This window comes from Dermacentor albipictus, chromosome 3, assembly GCF_038994185.2.
Source record: "Dermacentor albipictus isolate Rhodes 1998 colony chromosome 3, USDA_Dalb.pri_finalv2, whole genome shotgun sequence".
NCBI classification, from domain to species: Eukaryota; Metazoa; Arthropoda; class Arachnida; order Ixodida; family Ixodidae; genus Dermacentor; species Dermacentor albipictus.
Window position 1 is genome coordinate 136,897,031 of NC_091823.1, and position 27,638 is coordinate 136,924,668.

At 46.7% G+C, this 27,638-nt stretch overlaps 1 protein-coding gene and 1 long non-coding RNA gene across 2 annotated transcripts in view; one reads left to right on the forward strand and one right to left on the reverse strand.

The window, feature by feature from the left end:
• LOC139057925 (uncharacterized) overlaps positions 1-27,638 on the forward strand; it is a 55,718-nt gene that overhangs the window by 19,076 nt on the left and 9,004 nt on the right. Inside the window, exons 4-5 of the mRNA XM_070536729.1 lie at positions 13,958-13,975; positions 17,541-17,657. Of these exons, the coding sequence (XP_070392830.1) occupies positions 13,958-13,975; positions 17,541-17,657 (135 nt within the window). The remainder of the gene's footprint in view (positions 1-13,957; positions 13,976-17,540; positions 17,658-27,638) is intronic.
• Positions 22,766-26,190, reverse strand: LOC139057923 (uncharacterized). Its single transcript, XR_011513097.1, has 4 exons — positions 26,131-26,190; positions 25,802-26,011; positions 24,077-24,194; positions 22,766-23,566 (listed from the first exon to the last, which is right to left on the reverse strand). It is a non-coding gene; the product is annotated as an uncharacterized lncRNA (long non-coding RNA).

The following is a 27,638-nucleotide window of genomic DNA, read 5'->3' on the forward strand; positions in this document are numbered from 1 at the left end:
CATTCTCAGATCATGAACAACAGGTTGCCATTATCCTTGAAGAGAAAAGTGTATAACAGTTGTGTCTTACCAGTACTCACGTACGGAGCAGAAATCTGGGGGGTTACGAAGAGAGTTCTACCTAAATTGAGGACGACGCAACGAGCTATGGAAATAATAATGATGGGTGCAACGTTAAGCAACAAGAAAAGAGCAGATTGGATGAGGGAACAAACGTGAGTTAATGACATCTTAGTTGAAATAAATAAAAAGAAATGGGCATGGGCAGGACATGTAATGAGAAGGGAAGATAACCGATGGTCATTAAGGGTTACAGACTGGATTCCAAGGGAAGGGAAGCATAGCAGGGGGGGCAGAAGGTTAGGTGGGCGGATGAGATTAAGAAGTTTGCAAGGGCGACATGGCCATAATTACTACATGACCGGGGTAGTTGGAGAAGTATGGGAGAGGCCTTTGCCCTGCAGTGGGCGTAACCAGGCTGATGATGATGATGATGATGATGAACCTATCATCACTTCTTTTCATCCTTACCAACACATTGGCTGTTTATCTTCAAGTGTTGCGCGGTCGGTGAAGGAATGCCCCAACGGAAAGTGCATCCCGCAAACACCAAAGACACCTGTGTTTGCCATAAAATTTTTGAAATGTCAAAATTTTCCTGATGTCTGCAATGCTCCAAGTTAGCTCTACCTGTCGTCCAAAAGATGGCTTTTATTCCACCATCACCCAATCGTTCAACAGAGCCATCATAGAAATTGTTCTCCTTGGACATCAATTTTGTACCACGGGTAGAACACATTCATGTGGTTCACACATGTTCCCGTTCTGCAAGCGTGCGTGTGTAGCCCAGTTTATTGTTTCCAAAAAGCATTCTCGAAAAAGCATTCGTGCGGCCCGAGCACCCGGATCGCAGTGAAACCTCGCCATACGGGCGCGCCATAGACAGTGGAGGCCAATTAGCATAATCTGGTCAAAAGACAGTTCATCATGGTTTTCTATAGATAAATGTCTTATGCCCTGTGGATCTAAAGGAAAGTCTTTTTTTATAGCCCTCTAAAGTACATCCGAAAAGAAGACACCCACCCAACAGTCTAGACATACATGATCTATAGTTTCTGGTTTCTTACAGATCAAGCAATGTGACCCCCAGGGTAAGAAAACACCACGATCTTCTCAAAAGGTTTTGACTGTCAATGTACCCATGTGAAGCTTAAAAAAGAAAGACTTGGTCCCTGGCGTTACTTGCATTCTTTTCACCCGCTTAAGCACGTCTTGTCTCTGGCCTCCACTGTATATGGTCCTGTACCTTGGCACAGGGAGAACTACATCGCATACATCTTTGTACAGAGTTTTAGGTTTCACTGAAAAAAGGTACTCATTTGAAAATCTAACGGACAAGAGCCGTACACATAAAATAACTTCTTTAAGAAATCTACCAACAGGACTGCTCATATTCTTTGTACAGACTACATAGCCAGGTAACGAGCTCCTTAGCCTCACTTGGCACACCGTGCGCAAGAAAGGACCGTTTAACTCGCGAAGAAATAAAAACCGGTTATATATATAAAAAAGCATGTTTAGCCCAGTGCGTAAGACACTCGGCTTCTGAGTGTGAGGTTTGATGGTTCGGTTCGATTCCGAGCGAAGTTCGATGTTTACCATCACGAAAGTTTTGTCTTTTGAATTTGTTTTGTTTTATACATTACTTATTTCCAATGGTTAGTCTTAGCTGATGGAAGGAGTGGTTTCCTCTTTGAGGAGGCATACAAATGCTGAGGCATTTAAAATTACGGAACAATCAATCAAACGATGACTTTCTACAGTAATGTCATTAGCATTAATGCAATGCAGCAGACATTGTATTGCTGAAGTCATGTTCATTTAAAATCCCTAATAAGCATTCTGAGACTTCCGTTTGTTCTTGTATACGCGACATTGTCTCGGGTATCGGTCCACTTTGCTATGGCACTCGCTTGCCTAGATCATCCACGAGCATAACGGTATGACGACAATGGAGTAACGATGAAGCAATGACGCCGAAGGACCTAAGGAGGCTGTATGACGAGGACGCCTGACGACAATGAGATGACAATCGTACAATGACGAGAAAGTGACAATGACAGCGCTAGCACAGTGGCAGGCCGACGTGTGTATGACGCCATGACGACTGTGTGACAACATATGCTTGACAGCAACTATGGGATGGTGATGAAATGACAATAATGGCATCAAAATTACGGCATAATCACAACCTGATGAAACAGTACCACTAGGATAGCAAAACCAAATAAAGGGTATTAACGTCGATGGATTGAAGCGGTGATATGACGACCATGGGATGAGGTTTCTGACGAGATCACGATGATAATGTGACTATGATGGCATGACAAGTGTCGAATGTCGATGTTAGAACCAAGTCGATGGAAGGACCGATAAAATGACCCCGACGACATTATGACGACGACGCAGCGATGGCGATGGCGTGACGACGACGTATGGCGAAGATTGTATGATGTTGTACATGGCAAGAGTCGGATGACTAAGCTGGAGTGCCGACGATGGAATGAGAACGACGGCATCACAATGACGGTACGACAACAAACGCATGCCAACTGCATCACGACGATGGTGTAAAGACGACGTCATAACGAGAGTCAGGTGACGAAACTAGAATGACGACGACGGAACGATCGCCATGGCGTCACGACTGCGAGCAGATATGTAGTGTCTCAAGCTGGCAGACAATTTGGGTCATTCAGTTCGCGTAAGAGGCTAGCTAGATGGTAGATATAGATACAGATAGGTAGGTAGATAGACAGGCTCAACATGCATGAACTTGGCAAAAGAATGCTGATTGCACTGAGAAAAGGGGCCAGTATATTGTGACGGAGGCGAGAAGTAGGCGAAGGACATATTTATGGAATATTAACAAAGGAAGGCAGGGCAAGAGAATAAGTCTGATCCAATCCCGTGCAAACGCCTTCATCGTTGTCTTTGTTCGCGTTCATCCGTTCATCGCGTTCGCCCATGTACAGATCGCTACGTAACATGGCCCTCATCAAGCGCCGTCTTGGCGCTCGCTATGAAGGCCAGGAGCTACAAAGCAATACGGCTTTAGGCGGTAAACACGAACAACATGAGTACGTTGAGAGGAGGGCGAAGAAGCAAGGCCCATGGACACAATCTTGTGACTGACGTCACCGAGTTGATGCAGCACCTTGTAGGGCCTGCTGTAACGTGAGAAGAGTTCGCTGATAGGCCAACGCGTCGGCATGGCTACCGTAGGAGGACCAGAGAACCAGGCGTGAAGTGCACGTCTCTGTGTCGGCTTTTGTAACAGGATTTTTGGGATACTCGCGAAGCAGAATCCCAAGTTGACGAGCTGCGTGCGCTCGGGCAACGACTTCACTGGCATAATCAGTAAGCGAGTGAAGAGCCGAAGAAAAGATAGTCTTGAACCGCAATGCAGGATGTGGGGCAAACAGTAAATAAAACGGTGAATATCCAACGATGTCGTGCCGCGTCGAATTATATGCAAAGGTTATTAATGAGGTGCTGTCCCAGCCACGGTGATCAAGTGAAAAATACATGACGAGCATTTAAGTTAGCGTTCGGTTCAGGCGCTCAGTCAATCTATTCGTCTGAGGACGACAACTGGTGGTTAGCTGATGTTCAGTGGAGCAGGCACTAAAGATGTCATCGACCACTCTTGAGAGGAAGTGCCTGCCGCGATAGGTGAGGTGCCATCGAGGGGCGCCATGACGTAGAATTACGTCGTGGAGGAGAAAGTCAGCGACGTCTGTCGAACAGCTTGTCAGCAATGCCCTGGTAATTGCGAAGCGCGTGGCGTGGTCTCTGGCGACCGGAATCCATTTATTTCCTGGGAGAGACGTAGGGAAAGGGCCTAGGAGGTCAAGACCAACACGGAAGAATGGCTCTGCAGGGATGCCAACACGTTGTCTCTGGCCTGCAGACAGCGCTGAATGGCGCTTGCGGCATGGCCTGGTTCACAAGCAGCGACGTAGCGGAGCACACAACGCTACATGCCAGATAGAAAAAAAAACCGACGCCGGATGCGCGCGTTTGTACACGAAACACCTGTGTGACCGGCTGTAGCTACGTCGTGAAGCTGGTCAAGAACGCTGGGGCGTAGATGGCGAGGTAGGAGAAGCAGAAGCTCTGGGTCATCTGAGCATAGATTACGACGAAACAGAATGTTGTCGTGTAGCTTAAACAGGCAAACAGAAGGCTCGGGTGATGGAGAGGTTAGACGGTAGATGATGAGCCGTAAAGACGCCTCTCATCGCTGTTCGGTAGGGACATTGACGCGAGTATTAAAGAAAAGCTTTTTCCCCTCTTTCTTCGATTTTATACTGCTGCTGTTGTGGTCCTGCATGCTGCTAACGCCCGCCACCTCAGGACGTAGTAGAGACGCATACCACAAACTCTGGCTGCGTCGGGAAGTGGTTGAGACGTGGCCATGTCACAAAAACATAAAAGGCATGTGCTGTTGGTGTTTTGTTTCAAGACGTGTTTATGAGCTGTCATTCTCGAAATTCCGAGGAATAACTTCATAAAGAATGTCAGACAAGGTTTGTGCCACGTGGAGGGCCTGCGTGGTTGTGGTTCAGAATGGTTGTTCGCCAAGCGACGCCCGCGGCGTTGGCAATGGATTTTCTGCGACACGGCGCCCTTAACGCTTTCGCGTTAACACATGACAGGAGTGTGGCACGAAGGAAAGACGATCCGAGCAGTTCGTGTCAACATTTACACTGCGTAGCATGTGCACAATGCCGTATTGACGCAGTAACTATGCGTGACCCCCCCCCCCCCTCAAATGCAGTGCAGGCGCTGCCGCGCTTGTCTCTGTGCTCATCCGCAACAGCAGCTACAGTTTAGGCAGGAGGTGGGAAGAATGTTAACGCGGGAATCGAGAGAAAGAGAGGAGGCAGTTTTGTGAGCTACAACGCTACAACCCGGAATGGCACCGAAGCGTGGACTTAGTGACGAGGAGACGAAGGCTCGCATAAAGCGTCGAGCGGAGCAGGCAAGGCAACATTTGACATCATATCATGACTGTCGTATGCCGTCAGTGTATCACCGTCAAATAACTTCAATGAACGCAAACAGCAGGCAAACCTTCGCTTACATCGATTTCTACAGTGCGTGGGATTTGCATATTTTTTGTTCATCTTTATCGGGTGACCGCGTTTCACCGTCTCAGAAATGTTATCGCTCAGCACAGGACGCGCCTGTATGTATAGGAAGTTTCTCAAATACTATGGATGGTTCTATTCGCTTTCTGTTGCCACCGAACTTCGTGCAATCTGATTGCATGTATGCGCGACTTGACTTGGGTAGTACTCTCTGCAAGGCACCAGCGATGACTCAGGAATCTTTGATTACTCATGTGTAAAAGCCGACGCGCTTGATCCGTTGATCAGAACTTGACTACTGCCGACTGTGTTCGCCGCTGTCGTTGTTGTTTGATTGTAGCCTGTTTTTGTGGGTTCAAGTTGGCCCAATAAAAGTTAGTTTTGTCAGTAACAGTATTGCTACTGTGTTGTTTTCCGTCACTAAAACGTCACAAAATCGTCCAAAGCAGGATTGACAGTACGCAGGCGCCTGAGTCAGGGTCAATGAGATCGGGAGCATCGACAGGGTCCCGTGACAAGCTATCTGCATCTTGTTCCCAATTTGTCAACAGTAACCCAGTATCCTTGGAGCCGTAGTGCCCAGCGAGCGAAAGGTCCAGACAGATCCATGAGCGACGAGAGCCAGCAGAGGGCATGGTGGTCTGTAATCACAGAAAAAGTTGGGCCAAGGGCGTAAGGGCTAAATTTGGCGACAGCCCACACTAAAGGCAGGCACTAGCGTTCAGTGATAAGAAAGTTTCATTCGGACGATGAAACAAGGCGACTGGCGTAAGTGATTACACGTTCCTTGGCGTGCTGTTTTTGGCAAAGAACAGCCCCAATACCATGACCACTGGCATGTGTGCGAAGTTCTGTAGAGATGAGGGGTTGAAATGGCCCAGTCTTGGTAGTGTAGTGAGTAGACGGATGAGGGCCGAAAGCGAAGATGCTTGTTCTGGACCCCACTCGAAGGGAACGGCCTTCTTCAAAAGTTCACTAAAAGCGTGGGCGATGTCCGGGAAATTGCGGAGAAAGCAACGAAATTAGGAACTCCGGAACTCCGTACGTATTTGGCTGAGCACGGCACGGGAAATTGTTGCACTGCTCACACCTGGTCGGGGTCTGATTGAACGCCGGCAGCACTGAGGAGGTGACCGAGCATAGCTATTTGGCGTTGCCCGAAATGGCACTTGGTAGAGTTCAGCTGAAGAGCGGCTATACGGTTACGGATAGAACGGCTGATAAACGGGTGAACTGGCTGCCAAACGTAAGTGAGTAGACAATGACATTGTCTGAATAGCATAGACAGATGTCCCACTTATATCCTTACAGCAGAGAGTCCGTCTTGTGTTCGTAAGTTGGTGGGGCATTACACAGTCTGTACGCTGTGATCTTGGGCAGTCTTTTCGCGGTCCATAGGGTCGACCGAAATGTATCAATAGCCGGGCCAAAGGAGAACGGATGAAAAATATTGAGCTCCATGAAGACAGTCGAGGGCATCTTCGATGCGAGGCAAAGGGTAGACGTCTTTATAAGTTACTTCGTTAATATTCCGGTAATCAACCCAGAAATCCCTGCTACCGTCCTTCTTTTTCGCGAGAACGAAGAAGGAGGCTCACGGGCTGGACGAAGGTTCGATGGCGTGTATCATTTTGTCGACCTCATTCTGGATGACGCGACGTCCGTGATGGGCTATGCGATGTCGATGTCGGCGTATAGAATTGTCGTCACCAGTGTTAATTTGATGAGTCATGACAGTTCCTTGGCCTAGAGGGAGGTCGTCGAAATCGGATGCCACGATAGGACGCCAGGACGCGGTTCAGATATTGAGCTTGCTCCTGGGTCAGATCGGGAGTGATCATCCTGTTAACGTCATCGAGAGGCGAAAGAGCAAAGTCGGCCGAGCAGAAGACGGCGAAACATCTGTACCCAAACCGGCAATCTTTCAGGTGTCAAGTGTGGAAATTGTGGCCAGCGACATGCCTTGTAGGATAGCCTTAGTCAACAGGCTGATATTGAGAAGGGGAGTGACGTAAACAAAGGTGTGAGCAAGGGTGGCATCGCAGGCTAGCAAAACGTCGATAATTGGAGACAAGACGTAGTCGTCATCGGGAATATGTGAAGACGTCAAAGTAACGTATGTAGCAACGTGAGGCGGCAAGCGAACGAGAGAGAGAAAATGATAAATGAAAGGTAGGGAGGTTAACCAGGACTGAGCCTGGTTGGCTACCCTACACTGGGGAAAGGGAAAGAGGGACGGAAAGATTAAAAGAAGAGAAAGTCCGCTGAGGATATCAGTCGGTCACTCAGTCCGGCTCACAGACGCTGACTCAATCCGGTAGCTTTCAAATATCGCAGCAGCGCTTTTGTGGCCTTTTGTAGCTGCGATATGCGAGGCCATGGTCCCAAGATCTTGTTAAAGGTGAACGGCTTTCCATCTAGCTCATTGAGAGCTGTGCAGAGGTCTTGCCTTTAATTTTCAAAAGAAGGGCAGTAGCACAATAGGTGTTCTATGGTTTCCTCGACACCACAGGCATTGCACTCGGCGCTATCAGCCATTCCAATAAAAAAATGCATATGCATTGGTGAATGCGATGCCCAAACGTTAGCGGCACAGCACTGTTTCCTCATTTCGCGGGAGACCTAGTAACAGCCGCAGTTGCAGTGGGTCTTCGCAAGAGGACGTTGCTGCCGTGTTGGGAAGTCGGGCATACGCGTCAACAATGCGCCGGCTTTTAGCCTGCCACTCATTTATAATAGCGTCGAATGGTGCAAAATTCCCCCACATTAAAAGGCTGAAGGTCCGTGCAAGGTACGAGGATCGGACATGTTATCTTGCCCTACCTTTCTTTCTAAATATTCTGTAAATATATCCTGCGCCTGGAACTCGCCCCCGTCAAACCTTGCTGGTAGTTCATGGTATGTTACGCCTCGCACCGGAACGCCATAACGGCCATCGTACCGGACGTCTCTCTTCAATGGCGGAAGATACGGCACCTACATCAGCGCTTGCCACTTCAACGGTCGTGCTTGTTTAACTCCGGTATCATGGCATGTTATGCGCTTCCGGTGAAGCAGACGTTGAAGACTGGCTCGCGGAGAACGAACTCGCGAGTGCTAACAAGCGATGGGACCCTTCCCTGATGTTGGGAAATACTGTATTCTTCCTCAAAGGCACTGCGAAAGTATGATTCGATAACCACGGAGCTTATATCGGCAGCTGGGAAACCTGCAAAGAAAAACTACCAGACTTGGTTGGGAAGCCCGTTGGCTGTAAGATCGCTGCGAGAAAGAAGCTCGCGTCACATGCATGGACGCCTACAGAATCTTACTCCTCGTACAGAGAAAGACGTGTTACCGCTATACCGAAAGGTGGATGCCGAGATGCCGGAGGTCGACAAGGTAGGACAAGAGAAGATGTCTAATCCGACCCACGTTCAAGCGTCTTCATCGTCGTCTTCATCGCTCTGCCAAGCATCGTGTTCATTCATGTACGGATCGGTCAGTAACAATAATATACCTAGCGATAGCGTGCCCCCAACCTTTGGCCGAGCACCAATGCGAAGGAGCCGGCACCTTGCGGTTACAAAGCATGGTAGAGTCGTCCTTGATAGTCTACTTTTGAACCTCCCTGATCCAGATGAAATTCACAATGGAACGAATTCCGACTTCGCTCAGCTCGTCACACTGGCACGAAGAACTTATTTTATTATAATGGGTTGTTTCTAGTTGGTTTTCCTTCAGTGAACTGCAGGTTTAACAAGCCGGCACCTTACGCGTGACAAAAGAAGGTGAAAACGGAAGTTCTACAGGAAACGCACAAACAGCAAATGCATGCGGAGGAAAAATGGCAAGCTCATGATTTCAATTTGGGAGCAAGACCCCAACAAGCAAACACGCATTATAACAAGCTTGATAACGTCGTGTGAATTACGCTGGTTGTCACAAATGGAATAATTGTAAACTGACACGGAAAGTTGCTTTATAGCTTCCTGTCCATTCCTTGTCGGCAGATAATTTGTAATTTCATATTACTTACGTGCCTTTTCCACGTCGTACATAATTTTCGCACAGATGGCTCTTTTCATGGATAACGGTTGTAGCAATTTATTCGCTGTGATGTCTGTCTAAAGAGTGTGTTCAAACAAGTCGCCCTCTGTAATAATGCAGTATTGGCACCTTTTCAATACGTCCAATGTAGCTTTTTTGATGACGCAAGATGGTATCTCACTGCAGGCCTCAGCAATCGCTGCCTTTAGCCCTTCTGGTGTAGTTGTAGGTTTGGTCTTTCACTTGGTCTTTCACATGTCCCCACAAGAAGAAGTCAAGAGGTTTTAAGTCAAGTGACCTCGCAGGCCATGCCACTGGTCCATGCCACCCATCCCACTGGCGTTTGAAGGCTTCGTCAAGCCAGGCTCGGGCAAGGCTGCTGCTGTGAGCTGGTGCACCGCCGTGCTGATACCATGTTTGCTTTAAAAACGTAAGAGGAAGATCACAGTGAAAATTTTCGACTGGGCCTTCCAAGAAGTTGGTCATGTACCGCTGAGCAGTCAGCATGTTGTCAAAAATTATGGGGCCAATTATTCTTCCGCCAAAGATACTGAATGACCATTGGTACTGGTGTCTGGTCTGTGCCACCCAATGCGGGTTCGCATCGCTCCAGTAATGCGTATTATGGATGTTGACTTGAGAACTTCCTGAGAAGGTTGCGTCATCTGTCCTGAGCATTTTGTCAACAAAATCCGGTATTTCGTTACTGGTCACAAGGATCCAATTTGAGAAATCAAGCCGCCATTGAAAGCCTCTTGCAGCTTTTCATGCAGTTGGAGGTGACACGGATGCATTTCAGCCTTGCTAAGTACTCTTGACACTGAAGACCTTGAAATGCCGACCTCACCACTCAATTCAAGCACGCTGGAATGAGGGTTTGCAGTCATGGAAGCCAAAATGTATGCTTCAGCCTCTTCAGTGATGAACCCCTTTCTGTAAAACTTCATTTGGGCTTAGTTGGTACATATTTCTGAACGGCCCCTTCTGTGCCGCGTCGTCTTGAAGCTACCTGTTTTTTGCAGCGTCAAGTAACTCCTCATAATTGTGTTCACGCAAGGTCTTCCCCGACATTGCCGATTTCGGTGTACCTTGACAGCTTTCCTCTTGTCGCGTGTGCCGCTCCCAAGGCTAAGACCATGTTCGCCTTCTGCTCGCTTGAGTGCGGCATGCTTTAGGTACTCCAAACAAATTCTTCGAAAACGGTTGCGTGGCACGACAGTAATAGAAAGTCGATCTCACATGCATCTAGCTGCTGGCATAGCTTGGAAGAGAAGCGGCGTTGTAACAAATGATGCTCTCCCTCGCACAGGTTCCAGATGTATGATGCATGTTTTGTGTGTATTTTTCTATTCCGCACCGACTTGAACGCTGAACAAAAATTGCTCTTCTCGTCATATCGGAATAAACGGCTGATGACGGCGCATTCTTCGGCGACAAGCGCGAGCGGTCGCTTACGAAACGCTGGGAATGTCAGAGCCAAGCAAAGGTTGAAGCCCTTTCTCGTAAGTGAAGAGAAGGCGCGGCGCTGGCGATGTTTTTACAACTCACTGATGAGAGCGCTGTAATCGTGGCGCATTCGGACGAACAGAGCGCGCTGTCACGTGGTATTTTCTAAACTCCGTAGGCTTTCGTTTTTCTAGAATGAAAACGGCCACGCTAATTCATTGGCAGTACCTGTGTTGGGCAATATTTGTAAAGCTCCCCAACTTTACCATTGACGTATGAACGTCTAAAGCTATATTTAAAAAGTTAATTATCTCAGCTAATTACTCAAGAAAAGACAAGCAAAAACTGGTGCTGTGAGTTTAGATAAACGCTAACAACATGCACGCAATTTCTGTTCTGAAGAACGCATAGGTTTTTTACAAAATCTTGGTCCAAGTTAGCTGGGACGCCCTGTATATTTGCAAGTTTAGTAAGCGCACACTTTAGACGGGACAAAACCAGACAGGTTCAGGAGAAACACTTTGTTAGCACAGGTTAGCGTTTGCCCTCTTTGCCTAGTTTTGTACAGTCCATAGGATGTGATTAATACACCTATAAGTTTGAACCAAGTATATCAGCAACACGTGATACTAAACTTCACGTAGTACATTTATCGTGCAATGCATGATAAATGGACTAATGCACTAAATGCATGGTGAATTCTTTTTGTGGTCATATATTGTGAAGTGCTTCACGCCGTGTGGGTAACATTTCGCAAAGCGTATCGATTCGATAATGGAACTTCATAGTGTTTATTGATGTGATCTGGTTTTCTTGCTGCTTCAACTTGCCGGATATAATCAGTAATAGTTTTTATTAAACATTGCCGACAGAGTACCCGGTATCTCAAGCACGCGTTCAAAAGTGCCTATAGCTAGGGCAGATTGCGTTCAGGGAAAATCTGATTATGCATGTTGAACTCAATACAGAAGAGGTCGCGGACGTTGAGCGCCTTAATATTCAATGCTACAAAACCTTATGGAAGCAGATAATAAAAAAAGTGACACTCCGTGCAATGGTATTAGAAAATCAGTACTGGGTGCTGAAACGCTCGCGTTAACGCCGCGACTTCTTTCCTGCGTATACAGGGTCTCCCACGTAACTTGAGCCAACAATTTAAATATGAAAGGTGCGTCGGAAGAGAATTGAACCGAACGCATACTATTCGCAATGGCCTATAGAACCTCAGACAATTTTCTGTTTTCCCCATAACTCATTAATTAGGTTTAATTACCCAACTATTTAATTATTGGCTGAGGTCCCCAAGTGAAACAGCAGATTTGTAGAGCACCTCCACAAATCACCTATCGAGTTGTTTCTTGTACGATACGGCTCACGTAGTCCTTTTTTCCGGGCTGCAGAGAAAGCCCGCGAAACATTAAAAAAATGCCAGGATATACGTAGCGAAAGCTAAAGCATAGCATGGTTAGCCTTGGTTAATCTTGATTGGAAGCCCAGGTTAGTCTTGTTGTCTAGCTATGTTGCGGCGTTTAGTCAGTCGTTCGGCGCGCTGTTCGTCTGGGTCCTGGGCGATTCGTTTCCTCTTCATCTCGTTCCGATGTAGATTCCAGGCCTCCTCCTGCTTATCAGAATTGTCGCCGTCCATACTGCCACCTCAACTGTGGTTGCGGCGCACGCGAGCTCTCCATTTCAATCCTCCGACATGTTATCAGGCATGGGGCGCAGCTGGCGAAGCAAGCGGAGGCGAGCGCAACGACGAGGAACGCGTGTGACGCCATACCAAACGACGGCGGCAAAAAGGCGCGGCATTGCGCAACGGCGAAACTGTGGCGCGCTGCTACTAGTGGCGCATGCGCAGTAGTGACTAGGGTGCAAGAGAGAGAGAGAAATATCCGCCGCGAGGCGCGCGTTCTAACGTCATATTAATGTCCCTTTACGTCATACGCCTCCTCCGAGCACCGCCACGGCGAAATCGCAAGTTCGCGGCCAGTAAAGCTTCCGCTTAAAAAAAAAAATGGCTGTGGCTTAGCTAAGGTTAAGCCCAGGATGCGAAGCATACTGGCCTTTATTTTAACGCGACAGCGTTAAGGAGCTCGTTTCGCAGAAAAGCCGGTGTCGTCGGCGTCGGCTCAGGCGTGCGGCGCTTGCTCAGGCGCATATTTCGTTGTCGCGCCGAACGCTGCGTTGCTCGACGCTCACCGCGTCCGATGCGGGGCGCGTAGTCGCTGCGCCGTAGCAAAGCCACCTAGAAACAGTCTCTGTAGCACGCCGCAACCTTCGCTTCTCATTCCAACGAGCAGCTCTGTCTCCAGGAGGCATCTCACCTCGTGAATGTCTAGCAGAGTTGATCAAGCGCAGCTGCTTGCGACGGCGCGAGTTGGAGCCCCGTTTCTCCTCTGTCGTGACGTCACGGTGTCACGTGGTATTGAAGGCGACACCGCTGCGCCTGAGTAGCTGGGTTGAGCTCTAGTAATATGCTTCGCATAAAAATCCACGTGACGGAGCGTTTGCGCCGTGATATCGTGCTGCTCTGAAGCGTGCGTTCGGTGAACAAGGTCGGCTCCCGTCATATGACGGCAAAAATGCATGCTGCGGGCCGAACGCTGCCGAGGAGATCAAGAACGCGCTACCACCTTCTCGATGCTAGTCACGACGCAGCCGACTTTGTTCACCCACGCACTCTTGAGAGCAGAAAAATACCACTGCGCAAACGCTTCATCACGTGGCCTTTTTCATATTTCACGGGCTTTCTTTGCAACCCGGAAAAAAGGACTACAGGAGACGTATCGAAAAAAACAACTCGATCGGTATTTCCTGAAGGTGCTCTACAAATATGTGTAGCGTAATTGGAGTCCTCAGCCAATAATCGAAAAGTTGGTTAATTAAACTTATTTAGTTCGTGAGTTAAGGGGAAAATTGTCTCAGTTAGTGTAGGCTATTGCGAATAGTATGCGATCGGTTCAATTCGCTTCTGACGCGCCTTTCATTTTTAAATTCTTGTGTCAGGTTACGTGGGACATCCTGTATAATCACTGCGGTAAAGCTGTTGGTTATGTTTAATTTATCCACTAAATTCAATGCCAGGAAATTTACATCGATCTTTCTACGATGGACAAAGTCGTCTTCTAGTTTATATTATACATTTCAATGCGTTTTCGTAAACAAACCTACGCTAAGCATTGAATATGTTTGTGCTCATATACTATTCATGAATATTAGCGCTTTTATACGGTATTGCCTTGCTGATATACACCATTTATAAACTATTCTACTTTGTTTCCGGATTCCTTTGATTTCTACGCCTCTCACACATCTGGAACTTGCAGACAGGGACTCCTTGTTACGTAAGTATACATCCAAATTCCCATATCATAGTTCGCATTGCTGAACAATGCTATCTGTTGTCAAGATAGCAGAAACTTGGATACATGTAGGTTATATGGATTTTTACGCAGGTCTTAATGTTCCATACGAAATGGCTTATTTTTTGTGGAAATTGTGTGTCCCAAACCTAGTGATGAGGTCCGAAAAATTAAGCGCCTATATATTATAGTAATGCGTGGTAGATGAAATGGAGATATGTGTATTATTATTCTTTTCTTTTGCTTTGCGGGGTACTGTATTCGAAAATACTCATCTATAATACCACAGCGCATCTACATACGTTGGAAAAAGTGCTTATTTGTGTTGTTTTTCAAGAAATATTCATTCGTCTCCTGTGAATTAGTATCCTGTACTTGGCTTCTTGAAGTGTTTCGGAAATAAATGAACGCAGCATAAATGCTGTTTTCATCCCAGTATTCTGTGCTATCTTCCGAAAAATAGCATAAAATTGCCGGTAAGTCTTTTCATAATTATTTTATGCTAAACTCAGTGGCAAGTGGTCATCATTGAACGATGTATTATCATGTTACCTATTTCTTAGAGGGGAGGTGTATATGGCTAGAGTACCATGAAATTTTCATGTCCACCCACAGAAACTATCATCATCAATGGATAATACCCGCGTAAATAATGGTTCATGCCCACGTATGCACTAATAACCTCGTAAGCAAGAAATGAATTCAACAGCTCATACCTCCGTAAGACAGAGGCTACAAGCACTCAGCAAAGTGAAGCGAACTGTGCTCGCATTCTTTGGAATTAGGCATACAACATAGATAACGGCATGTCTCGGTGAAACCTAGTTGGGCATTGTTGAGTATAAGTTGTGATGCGGAGGTCAAGCGTGGTTGAGATTCCCGAAGAGCAGCTCGCTTAGAAGCGCAATGGCGCGAGCTTAGAGCAGAGTGCGACGGCGGCGTGCGGCAACCACCGAAGATCGCGGTGCCCGAGAGGCCGACCGTAAGCGGCAGGTCAGACGGGACGACGCGTGTCGCGCATCAGAGAATGCGGCGAAGAGACGCAAATGTACATTCGATGTCGAAATGCATTGTCGAAAGCTTCATGGCCACGCCCTTTGTGGGAGTTAGTTGCGATGACACTACAGCTCTGGTCGTTGTCGGTGATTTCGATACAGATGTGTCGTGATCCAGAAGAAGGTGGTTTACACGTTTCATGTTGGAGACGTTTCACTTGCGATGGCACACCGATCCGGCCCAACCGACCACCCACTGGCGTAGGTGCATCGTTTTGACATTATCAAAGAATGTGTCAGCAGTTTCGAGTATGCCGATCAATGTACATAGTAGCGACGACAAACCATTGCGACCGCTATTACTAAGTGACAGTGAGTGATGCAATCAAGTCTTTACCTCAAGTTTTCTTACCACCATTTTTACAGCTCAGCAAAGTGGTCATCCACCTTTGCAGGGTGGAATGACCTTGAATTTTTTTCCTTTAACCTGAAAAGTCAATTTTTCTTTTTACCATCTTGAATTTTGGGCTATACAGACTGTGCAAGTGTAGTCTGTCCTGCAAATAATGGTTAGCGCAGAAGGTTCGGTATATTTTTGTTGCGATAATTCTTGCCATGCTTGATAGACTGGCGTGCTGTTTTACAATGTGTAACGAACAAACAACTCCTCTAGTGGCGAATGGAGAAAAAGCGGAAACCCTCCGTAGGCGCCGAGGTGTCGCAACTGAACTTGGGAATTTTGAGCGCAGCTGTTTGGGCGTATTGAATTCGCGATATACTGGTGGGAAATAATTTGATTCTGAATGACAGTGGTGGCGGCGGTGGCTCGGTGGCGGCGTTAAGCCTCTGCTTGGACACTTTTTTTTAGCAGCAGCAGTAGACGAAGCGTTTTCACCGGTTGCGTTGCCTATTTCTAAGAAAGAAGACGTGAACACGGGACGCGCGGATGGCACGGAGTGCATGTTTTAGCGGCGGCGGCGCAGTTGCTCTGAAGCCCACGACAGCGCTTTGTTTCCGTAGCGCTCGCCGTATGCCTGGTTGCCGCCGTTGAGCATGTCTCGTGCGGCTCTCCGCTTTCCCCCTTACCCTTTTGCCATACTCTCCTCCTCCACCTTTCTCCTCGCGCTCTCCCGCTGAGCTCGGCGTTCGCTCTCTCATCATTCTCTGCGCTCGTTCTCTCGGTTACAAGCGACGCCGACGGATGATGAGGCGCGCTAACGCTCAACGCAGTAACGGGCGCCTGAGCTGGGCTCTAAAAATGCGCCTCCTTTCTACTCTGTGAAAGGGGATTTACTGCAAAGCTACAGCAAACGTTAGGCTAGAACAAGTGACGTTAGACAAGTACCACTCGCAGCTGACAAACGAGAAGAAAGGGGGTTAATCGAGGGGCCCATTTTTTTATTCTTATCATGAGAAGCGAACAAACATTGACACCAAGGACAACATAGGGGAAATTTCTTGTACTTGTACTTGTAATTGCTTGTACTTGTCAGCTGCCATCTGAAGTCTGAGTGGCCGCAGCCGCTAGCTGGCGGGACTGTTTTTGGAGAATGTTTGCCATAATGTAGATTGCAGTCGCAGCACATGCCGCGTGATAGATACAATGGCCATGGCGGCCACTCATCAAGGACAGATACAGTGTGCGCCCACGTACGTCACGCGAGTGTGCACGTGTGCGAAAGCGCAGTGTACATCCTTGTTCCACTAGGCCCTACGCTAAGTGTAAGTGCCTTATATAAGTAATTGAAGTTTGCAAAGTAAATTGCGTCCGAAAATTCATAAAGTACGACTTACACACAAGCTGCATACATGACAACTTCGGTTTGTAATTCGAGTACAGGAGAAGGCATAATTCTCTCACGTGGAAACTGAAAGACTGGCCCTTCTCCAGGCTGCCGTTTGAGGTCTGTCTGAGTGGCCACGACCGCTAAGTGGCTGTACTGTTGTTGGCTGGGCACGAGCCCACGAAAAATTCTGACCAACTAGAGGCTTACACCTTCGCTGTGAAACATAGCTTGACCTCGTGATGAAGGGATGGTGCGCTTATAGTTTTTTTGCAATGCACAGATAAGCAAAACAATCAGAGGTGCACCATTAGAAAACATCGCACTCTGAAACTCTTCGAAAGGAGAAGTGCCAGCCAATCCTTATGCTGAGCAGGTATTCAATTATTGAAGGTGGCAGGCCAATGGCGTAAATCTCTTACGAACGAAATTATTTGGGAATTTGGCCCCCTTTTTTGCAGTGGTGATCTACGAACATCTTCTTTAACAACCTTGGAAGGAAACTATGCACGTAGGCAACGCTCTCATCTTTCTATATTGAGCCACTATATATTGCCGGTTCGTCATTGAAATGCTCGCCAAACGCTAAAATGCTTGATAAAAAGGTGTAATTTGTCTTTTAACCATAGTTCACTTCCTCGAACTCGGTCACATTTTAACATAAATCTCCTCGCACAGTAAATTATTGCATTATTAAAAGAAATCTAGCATTCGTTGATACTTTTTGTTTGAAGGGAAATATTTTCATAGATGATTTACTAATTACAGGTTCTAGACCGTGGATATAATGGAGAAATAGACTACAAGCGAGGCACATGCAAAGGCGAAAAATGTCAATATACCGAAATTCCGAAAGGGTGTGAAAGCAAGCTCAAGCATCGCCAGGTAAGAATCTAGGAATCATTTAGTGTTGTGACTGTGATGAGAAGAATTCGTGTGCATGTTCCCGTGAGATAACTAGAGAATTATTATGGCGAAATCCTGATGCAGCCCATGAAGCGAAAAACCCGGCGTCCGTCCGGCGTTAGCATGCGATGGTACCAAAACCCACGTGACTAAGTGAGGACGTCACGTTCCCGGCGCTGGACCTGCTGCGGCTTGCCTTGCGGTATGCCACGGCCAACAGCCGCGGCGTCGGATAGATGCCGTGGCTCTTGGGTCACGGCGTCTGTTGGGTCACGGCGGGTTGGGGTCAGGCCGCGGTGTCTATCCGACGTCGCGGCCTACATCCAAGAAATCGGCCTCGCCCACTCTCAAAATTAGATTAAGGTGCATGGAAGGGGATTAAGGTGGCTTAACGTATAGTTTTCATGCAAGGGGATAACTTAAAGAAGTCCTTATACTTTCGCATTGAAACCAATTAAGAATACCTGAGTGACTGTCACTTTTTGTTTTGACATTGCCTGGATGACTGTGCCCTGAAGCAATAATATAATGAAGTGTTAGCATTAAAAATTGTTTTTTAGCTGTCCAAGAATATATTAAAATAATAATTTCTGTGGAAAAAACGCAACCAAGTCTCGGCTATTGCTATACATCTGATTATTATCTACAAACCGCTGTCGCATGAAAACCACTCATATATCGAGCAAACTTTATTCACAGCAGAGATAACTGAAGTTTGGTCGGTACTAATCTCAAATAAGTTGGAATCTTCTACGGTTATTCTGTTTTCCAAGTTCTTGCTCTCCTATGATAGTGAGCTCTCTCGCAGCGTGTCACTGTTTCTGTCCTTGCTGTGCGCCTTGCGGAGTACGACGTGCCACTGTGGGAGAAGAGCGAAGGGAACTGAAGGCCTCGATATTTTTTTGCTGGTCATAAGTATGCGAATTTACAACGAAGCCTAACAATGATGGGGAGATTTGCTTTGTTTAACTGACGTGCCAGAAATAATAATGGAAAGGGACGTGAATGTGAGCCGTAGAGAGATAATTTGAAAAAAAAAATTTAATTTACATGTTTCGGTTTGTATAGTACTTGCACAGCAAGGCGGCGCCAATGATTAGTTAGCAATTTTAGGACGAATGCGGTGGGCGAAATGCGGTCATGCTCAAATCCGATGAAACACTTTATGCGATGCAATTATTATTGGGATATCAGTTATATGAACACTCCAAGCGACATATTTCCTTGTAGCGCAAGGTAAACAAGGACAACAGAAAGGCAAATTGGACACACATAGCGCTGTGTTTGTCAGATATGTCTTTCTCTTGTCCTTAACTAGCTTGCGCTACAACAAAATAAGAGATGCCGTACCAACAAGCCCCTGTTGCTATCCTCAACTCCAAGCGAATTTTCGCCGTCGTTGTCGCCCTCGACGTCGACTCAACATCAGGTGGTGGGCCATATTGATGGTGGTCTATATGGAACCATATGGTGCCCCATATAGATGCTTCGGTATGATAGGATAGATGCTGTATTACTGAAATGTCGAAGTCGATGAAACTATGTTTTATGGTTTTGACTGAATGCTTCCTCAGAACGTTCGGTAAGTGCAGCAGGCAAAGAAGTCATGAAGAATTTTACTTGCAGCGCTTGCGTCGAGAAAGACATTAAACAAGAGCAGAAAATCCCATAAATCCCAGAGGCCGAATTGACTGTAGCGCACCAAGCGGCCGGTGTTAAAACTTGAACCGCACTCGTTTCGGGCGCGCGTGTTTTGAACGGTATCAGGTACGCGTTACGCTCGCTGCGCTGATCTGCGCGGCATAAGTTTTTGTTTCTACTGCTCAACCGTGCGCGGTTTCAATGCGGAATCGTTTCATTATTTAGTTAAAATGACTGCGAATAATCTTTACAAGTCTCCATCGAATCTGCGCCATGTGAAATTTCATAAAGTAGACGCAAGAAGCCTTGTAAATGAGGAAATGTTTATTTTGCTCTACAGAAATGCTCCTTCGGGCTTCTTATGCATTCATGCAATGTTGTCGCACCAGGTGAGCAGCGGCAGTTCCAGTAAGACGCTCCACAGGGAGGCACAAGCTGAAAAAATTAAATTAAGAGCATGTGTAATTTTGGTGTTTAGACCTTGTAGGAATATTGTGTGCAGAGGCGAAACGTGCGAGAGCGGTGTATGGGCGGCATTACAAACAAAAGCAACGCGCTTTTACATACATGGGGTAGAAAACACCCGGCACATCCCAAACACTACCACAAAATCTGAAGAAAACATCCGATTTCCGAGCATTTCTCCATACCCGGACATTATTTTCCGAATTTTAAGAGCACAAATATATGGGCGACTGCAAGTTTTCGACACAGCTTGACCTCAGCCGACGCTATGGTACGCTACGTGCACAGCACCGACCTAAATGCTCCCAACTAGACCACGCTAGATGCTCTCAGAATGCCTCTTACTCGACCTCAAGACGAATGCGTGAGGGAAGACCCTGTTATTACTCTTTCTGAAGACGTCATTTCCGATTTACAACTTCCTGGCTTTATGGATTCTCGGCGTTATTTTTTGCGCGTTTTACCGGTGCAAGCAACGCACTCCCTTCTTATCAATCTTGGCAATCGCTCCTCGCGTTTTCATAAGTGTGAGTACCGGAAGCAGGTATATGTTGTTAGAGGGCCATAAAAAAAGGGTCACATACTTTGTCCTCTAAGATTCAGTACGTGCGAAACTAACGGCGGCACCATGTGCACGACCGAGCTGCTTTTTCGCTAACTGCGTGACAAAGCCAGGTACGGCGAGCGTGCTCAAAAAGGGCCGAAATAAGTGACAATAATGTTATATATATAGAACCCAAAGAAAGCGTTGCAAACATGCCCCAGTGTGATTCAGTACACGCCAAACTAACTGGCCACAACGGCCAAGTTGTTTCTTCCTAACTGCGTCACAACGCAAGGTGCCAAGCGGTAAGCCTAAATTGCTTGATATTCCGCGCAGACTGTCGAACACTATTTCTCACCTTGGCGTTGTCCAATAGCGCAGTGGTGGGGTGTCGAAGTACAGAAAAAAATGCAAGAATACGCCTAGAGCCTAAGAAACCAGGCTACGTCCAAAAAAAAGACCGACGAGTGGCCCAATAGGCGTGCGCACACATGCGCAGCCGGCCTCACTCGCTTCTGTGGCATGTATGGTGCATGACGCATGCATCTGGCGGTGTGTCACTGTCGTGCCGCTAGGTAACACAAGGAAAACAAGCCGCATTGTGCATATTCATTTATATGTAAAGCATTTTAATTTTAGCGGGAAAGAATATCGAAAACTAAAACAATTCTGTTAACTTCATTTAACATTATTTCTGTTTCCGATGCTCGCGGCAGCTAAGGGATGGTAATAACACTGGCGCATTTCTTGCTTCAAGCTTTCCCCGAGTGTCCGCTCTAGTTGAATTTCTTTCTCTATGCTGTGTGCCTAATATCTTCTAAGGCAAAAATCAGAGAACGTTATTACAACTAACAATGCCAAAGTGATGTAATTTCCCCGGCTCCAGTGCCATTGCTTTTCAGCGACAGCTCAGAAAAGCTTGCGCGATACCATTAAATACCTTACACTGGTTGCTAAAGTTTTCAATGGTGCCACAAATTTGTGTCACACTTGAGCTAAGCATAAACGACATACACTGCGACATATATTAAAACTGGAATGAGGTCTTTGATTTTGGTCCGTGTCTGCTCAGAGACTACCACATTGCACTTAGGTCGCGACCTCTCCTTTTCCTCTTGAAGTCCATCCCACTGCTGATCCTCGTCGGCACAGTCTACAGATTTTGTGGCCACCAACGGCTAAGCTTGTTTTTACATGCGTACACTTACCAAATGGATGCATGATACTGAGCTCCTGCAAGCTGTCTGTACTTCCCAAAGCGATCCTCCACAGCCATCCGGTTGAATTTTTTCGAACAGTACGTAAGACAACTTCAGCTCATCTAGGCATTACCTGGCAAGTTCAATGAGGCAGTAGGTTGTCTGATGAAGGGCAAGGTGAGTTTCTTTAGTAAGCTTGTGGGTGTCATAATCTTTGTTTTTTTCTTTCCATTTATTCAGGTAGTTGAGGAGGTTGGAATGAAAAATTATCTTTGGATCGTCCATAGAAAACACTGGCTCTTGGAATAGGTCCCTTTGTCTAGTGCATTTGCATGGTGTTTTCACATTCACAATTTCCCACCATTTCACAATTATCTCTGTGAAACTAGCGGTCCCTTCATCATGACTCAAAGTATGCTTGTCTGATATGGCTCCAAGGGCCGGGGCAGGATGTCATTGAATACTTGCAAAACAAGTTTTACATTTTGCTTTTCAATACCAGATGGAAAAAGGCCTTTTCTGGACAATGTATAGGCATGCCTAAGGAGCTGACAGGGCTCAATAATGTAGTCATCCCTCAGGGTGTCGAAAGACACCGAGAGCGTGTGCTGTTCTTGTGTCATTTCTTCGCCGAATTCTTGGAATGAAAAACAGTGTTGGCCATTGCGCTGCTGAATCGAGTTTCTCCGGATGCATTTTACTAAACGCAGAGCGTCTATAAAGAAGAACAGTTGCCCCTCAGCTGAACATGGATGCAGGGTAAAGAAATGTTGGGTGATCACGGCCTAGGCAAGATGCAGAGTTCTTGAACTTTTCCATTGCCTGTACGTTAATTTTGTTTTCGGTTACGACACATATTAGTTTGAAACCAATCTTCTCAAGTCTACACATGATGTGCTTCAGTAACCCGTGCAAGAAGTTACCATTGGCGCCTCGTGCGGGCACTATGTGAGCCACTTCTTTGAACTTACAGGTTAGGCTCTGCATCATTAAAATCATGACATGGTTAGCAGCTTCAGCTGAATTGTGGGCAACGCCAGATACACCACCACCTTCATAATCGAAGAAAGGTTTAATGTGGATTTCATCCACCATCAGTATGGCAGTGTGTTGGTAGTAATGTAGGTCGGAAATGCTTGTAGCCATGTACTTCAATAATGTAGAATCCTCATGCTCTAGGTGATGGTTCATGCCATATGATGAGCATATATATGTAATCGTCAGGGGGTGTGGCAAGATGACATTCCCGTAGCTGCGCATGTACTTGTAGGCGTGGGGCGAAATTGTGAATGAAAGGCAGCTGAACACCATAAATTCAGCTGAAAAGCGCCTCCGGATTCTGTTCACTCGTAGCAACTCCAGCTGCTGACGAATGGATCGAATGCCACGAGCTCTGTCCACTGTTTCTGTTTCGCTCAGCTTATCGAGCAGGAAAACGATGGCTGGGAAGATTTTTTCTGCGGATTTCTCGGAAGTTGAGCCCAGTTTGCTGTCCCATGTTTGGACCCTACTGAGCAATTCTACTTCCCTCTTGCTCTTTGCGGTCGTTGGAACGAGTAAGCAAGATCGAAGCTTTGTTGTCAAACACTTCATGAAGTGGAACGTAATTGCCGAGCCCGGTTTGATGGTCACAGAATACTTAATTCATAGGGCCTCATCTTCAACGATGTGGAGAAGAATGATCCGCTCAACGCCCTTAACAGTATGCTAGAATGAGTATTTCTTTAGTCATATGCAGACAACTATTCCTCAATTCTCAAAATTCGGTCTGCGTCTTTCTCTTGACGAAATGTCTCAATGGATTCTGCAAGAGCCTTCTGTTTTGCTGAAGCGTCCAGACGGATCCACTTGGCCTCTGGGCACTCTTTTCTGGCGTTCTCAGTCGACAAATACGTCGGACAGTCCAAGAATTTCGATGGAACTGCGCCTTGACGAAGACGCGGATATGGAAAAGAAGCCGTAACTGTTCTCCCTGAGGCATCATCCAGGTATGAAGTTTCCTTCAGGATATCATGTGAGCAGAGATGTGCCTCGGATACCTAAAAGAGAATATCACCTCTCATCAGTAATTGCTCTCTGTGATGCACCATAAATGCAAATTTGTGAAACGGTGGTATCCACAAAGAGCTCTTTTCTTTTACATTTTCTTATCACACACAAGAGCTTGATTTTTGGCATAAGAGTAAATACAATATAAAATATAACTTGAAACTTAACAATAAATAAATTACAATATTTGTTCATTAGAGCGATTCAATGTACACATCTACTTGGCGTACGAAAGAAGAATGCCAGGACGTTACTTAATGGATAGTCGTGATCCCTAGACGAAACAGAATCACAAGTTAACCACCGTTCTTCAAATGCAAATGGAGCCGGCGCGGAACGAAGACATGATGCCAGACATGATCGCACCGATGCCATTTTCTAAAATAAAAGGCTGCTCCACACGCCAAGAAATTAGCGTATTTACATTATTAAGTAAGCAGTTAACCACGACGCTTGCTTCCCACGATGGCATATTACTGAGGAATATGGAGATTACTTACCTTAGAGTTCTGCGTAGCGAAGAACGTCTGTCGGGGTATTGCGCGAATCCATTTCTTGCGCAGTTAGTCACCTTGCACGAACCTGAACACGCGGGCTTTGCACTCTGCCATGTAGTTTCTGCGGCAGTGGCGCACACAACACTTGTTTGGCATAACACCCTCCCAAGCATTCCGCGACTGCACCGACCCGTTTTCTGGACTCATTGTCACCGCAAGCGCACAAAACCCCGCAACAGGTGAAGCACAAGAGCAGCACGTGGGCATACAGTACCCTGTTATGACAGGAAAAACCGAAAATGGCGACAAAAAAAGTACGGTGGACGAAGCCACGCAAAACTCATCCGCGTGACAAAGTAGTGACCAGAACTCATAAAAAGAAAGTTTTATTTGCAACTGCTAGTTTTCATTTAGCAAAAAAAAAATCGCTGTCTTGAACTATCCTGGCATTTAGCTAATTTCGAAATTAGAGCTTAAGATCGCCATGTGGCTCAGGCGCAGATGACTATCCTGCGAACGCGTCTTTCTCGGTAGGCCAAGTCTCTTTTCACTTGCCTTCCCTCCTGCAAAACCTGCCAAACTTGTCAGCGACCACTCCCTTGGCCCCTAGCCTCCCGGCCTCCCGTGGCCTCCTTCAGATGATGACGCGCGTCACGTGATCATCAGGAGCGCTTCGGCCTTCAAGTCTAGAGGGTGTTGCCACTAGCCTTCACTGTGCTTTCACATTCAAGCTTTCCTTTTCACCCATGTCGCTCTTTCGGAGCCCACCTCCTGAAACTTTCTGTTCCGTGGGAAAGGAGGGGGTTGCTGTCAGAAAATTTCGGGGGGGGGGGCGTTTGACCCCCTCCCTGGCTACGCCAATGGGTGATAGTAGATAGATAGATAGATAGATAGATTCAGAACAGCTGAAGTAGCGAAAAATCGCTCATCGCAATAACACATTGCGTGAGGTATTGACGCGTGCGTAGTCCTGTTTCTGTGCACGCTAGTCATATGCTGCTTTCTTCGCGGCCACGAGTACTTCCATGCGGCTCATTGATGTGTATAAAAAACCCGGGACACGGAAACCATCAAGTTTCGTGCAGTCTCCTCTGCTTGCCGTAACGGAACAGTCGCTTCGCAAAAGTTTGACGTAGTAGTTCTGCGGAAACCCGCAAGGGGGAGAGAAGTAATGAATAAAGGGAAAATCAGACATCCACCCGTTCGTAGCAATTGCTACAAGGGAAACCCATACGGGTTCCTCGAAAGAAAAGCCTCATAGTTGAAGAAAAATTCGTCCTGGTCCTGGACTCAAACCCGGGACCACCGCCTTTCCGGGGCAGCCGCTCTACCATCTGAGCTAACCAGGCGGCTAGCAGATGGCAGGGCGAGGTCAAATTTGTCGACAACACGAAGCCAAGATATGCAAAGAAAGTATGGGTCTCCCTTGTAGCAATTGCTACGAACGGGTGGATGTTTGATTTTTCCTTTATTCAGTCTCTTCGCAAACGACGAAGTCGACACGTGAACTTGGAGCGCTTACTGCTTACATTTCTTTCACATACAAATGCAGTTCTGGGTACTGGTTTATCTCCGTGCGCTTTCTATCCGCAAAGTAAAACGAGCAGGCTCACAGTAAAGGTGTTGAAACCTCGTAAACAGCAATGTTATGCCGTTATCGAAGGCCCGCAGCGTGGGAAGGCAAGACGTATACTACCGCGTAGTTCACGACAAAAAACGAATACCAACCCGAGCAAGATTTCCGGTCACGAAGTCCTGTCTGTTTAAAGCCACTGTAATGATGTAACGTTTCTTAGGTGCTGCAGAAACCTGTGGACAGCCAGTGCACTCCACACAAGCACAAGCTTTTATCTCCGTGAACGTCAATTACAGGGCTTTTGCATGAGCAGCTCCCTCATTCGCTGGTTGTTGGTGCAGCCAACGACGTAACCGTGCTGCCTGGGCAATTAACATTTGTACATCGCACTGAAAATATGCAGTATGAACACTTCTAAAGCAAACAGCTCATCAGAGGCGGCAAGAGCTGCCTAAAAACTCAACAACATGCAAATACGCACCCGAAGTGAGCCCATTTTCTGCCGTTTTATGCAGTCCGTGCAGCTGTCACCAGACGCGGCTTACACTCGTGCTACGAGGCTACAAAATTCTGCTATATAGGCGTATTGCCGCTTCAACTCTAACGAAGCAATTTCACATCCTGTGCACTCCCTCTCGCGTCAGATATATATACCTATCATGCTTGGTAGCCACCGTGTTCCACCGCAGACAAAGCCCGCATGCTTGCTATCGCTATGATTCGGGCGAAAGTGCAACTAATAAAAGACTGTGCACATTAATGGACAAGCTATTTGTGAATGTGCAAGCAAACGGCCATTGCGTCTTATATTACACGTGTCAGTTTCATGTTACGACCAATTTCCGTAAAAGAACTATCAACCTATTTTTTGTGCAGGTAGAGCCTTACTCAGTGTTCAAAGCTTGTATTGGATTAACCGTGTGGTGGGTTCATCACCTAGAATTTTGCAACTCTTCCTTCACTTCCACTTTCTTTAGACGACTATCTCGCACAGCTCTTGCTGGGCAAATCTTTCTACAATGTTCAACGCCTCTCTTACACTTAAAATCGGCTTCCTCTGCCATAAAACTAATATCTTCGACTGCGAAGCCAACGGTTTGGCAGAAAACCGTCTGGCTAAGTAAATTCATAGTACAGCATTTGTAGATCTTATCAACTGCCGCTAAAACGACCAAATTTACGTTTCGGTGCCCGTGCGGAAATATTGTTCACGACACGCTTTGGCCTGGTTTCTTCGAAGTGGTGGGTGGCGAAAGCCCACGCCGACCTCCGACATACAAGTAATCTTCGAGAGTCGTCCGAAGTCTCGGAATGTTATAGCTGTCAGAAAGTAGAAAAGACGCGATAAAAAAAATTCTGCAGCTCAAACGCACGTCTTTAAATCTATGCGAGGCGAAGTTTTCGTGACGTGGTAAAACAAATTTAGTAAGCTTGCCCATTTTCATTCCTGCATCCTTGGCGTAAAGGAAACAACCACGCGCCCATGTTCTCTCGCGCACCCGTGCTACACAGCGTGAAAAACGTGGCGATGACCTCAAAGATCCATAGTTGGCGCTGGCACCATATATACCTGCGATTGTTACCCTATGATGGCACCATCGGACTGTGATCCTGCGAAGATGAGATTTCATCGAACCATCGAACCATCAGACATGCGATTTGTAATTTTTTTCAGTTTGAGCTATTCGGCAAGATAGCAGCAACACCCAGCAGCTACGGCCAGGAATGTGCAGGAAGCGTTGGCAACGAACGGTTCCCTTGAAATCGAACAGGTGATGTGATAGGGAGACCGAATCGACTGCTCTTCTTTTATAAGAAAAAGAACAACGAAAAGAGAACTGCTTTGCAATAATTGCAATGTGATGCTTTGAAAAATGGAACTGCTTCAATCAAAGCATGAAATTGTAATTCTTACAACTGCACAAATCAAGACATACGATACTACGAGTGATCCTTCATTTGGGCAATAATTTATTTGACATGGCATCT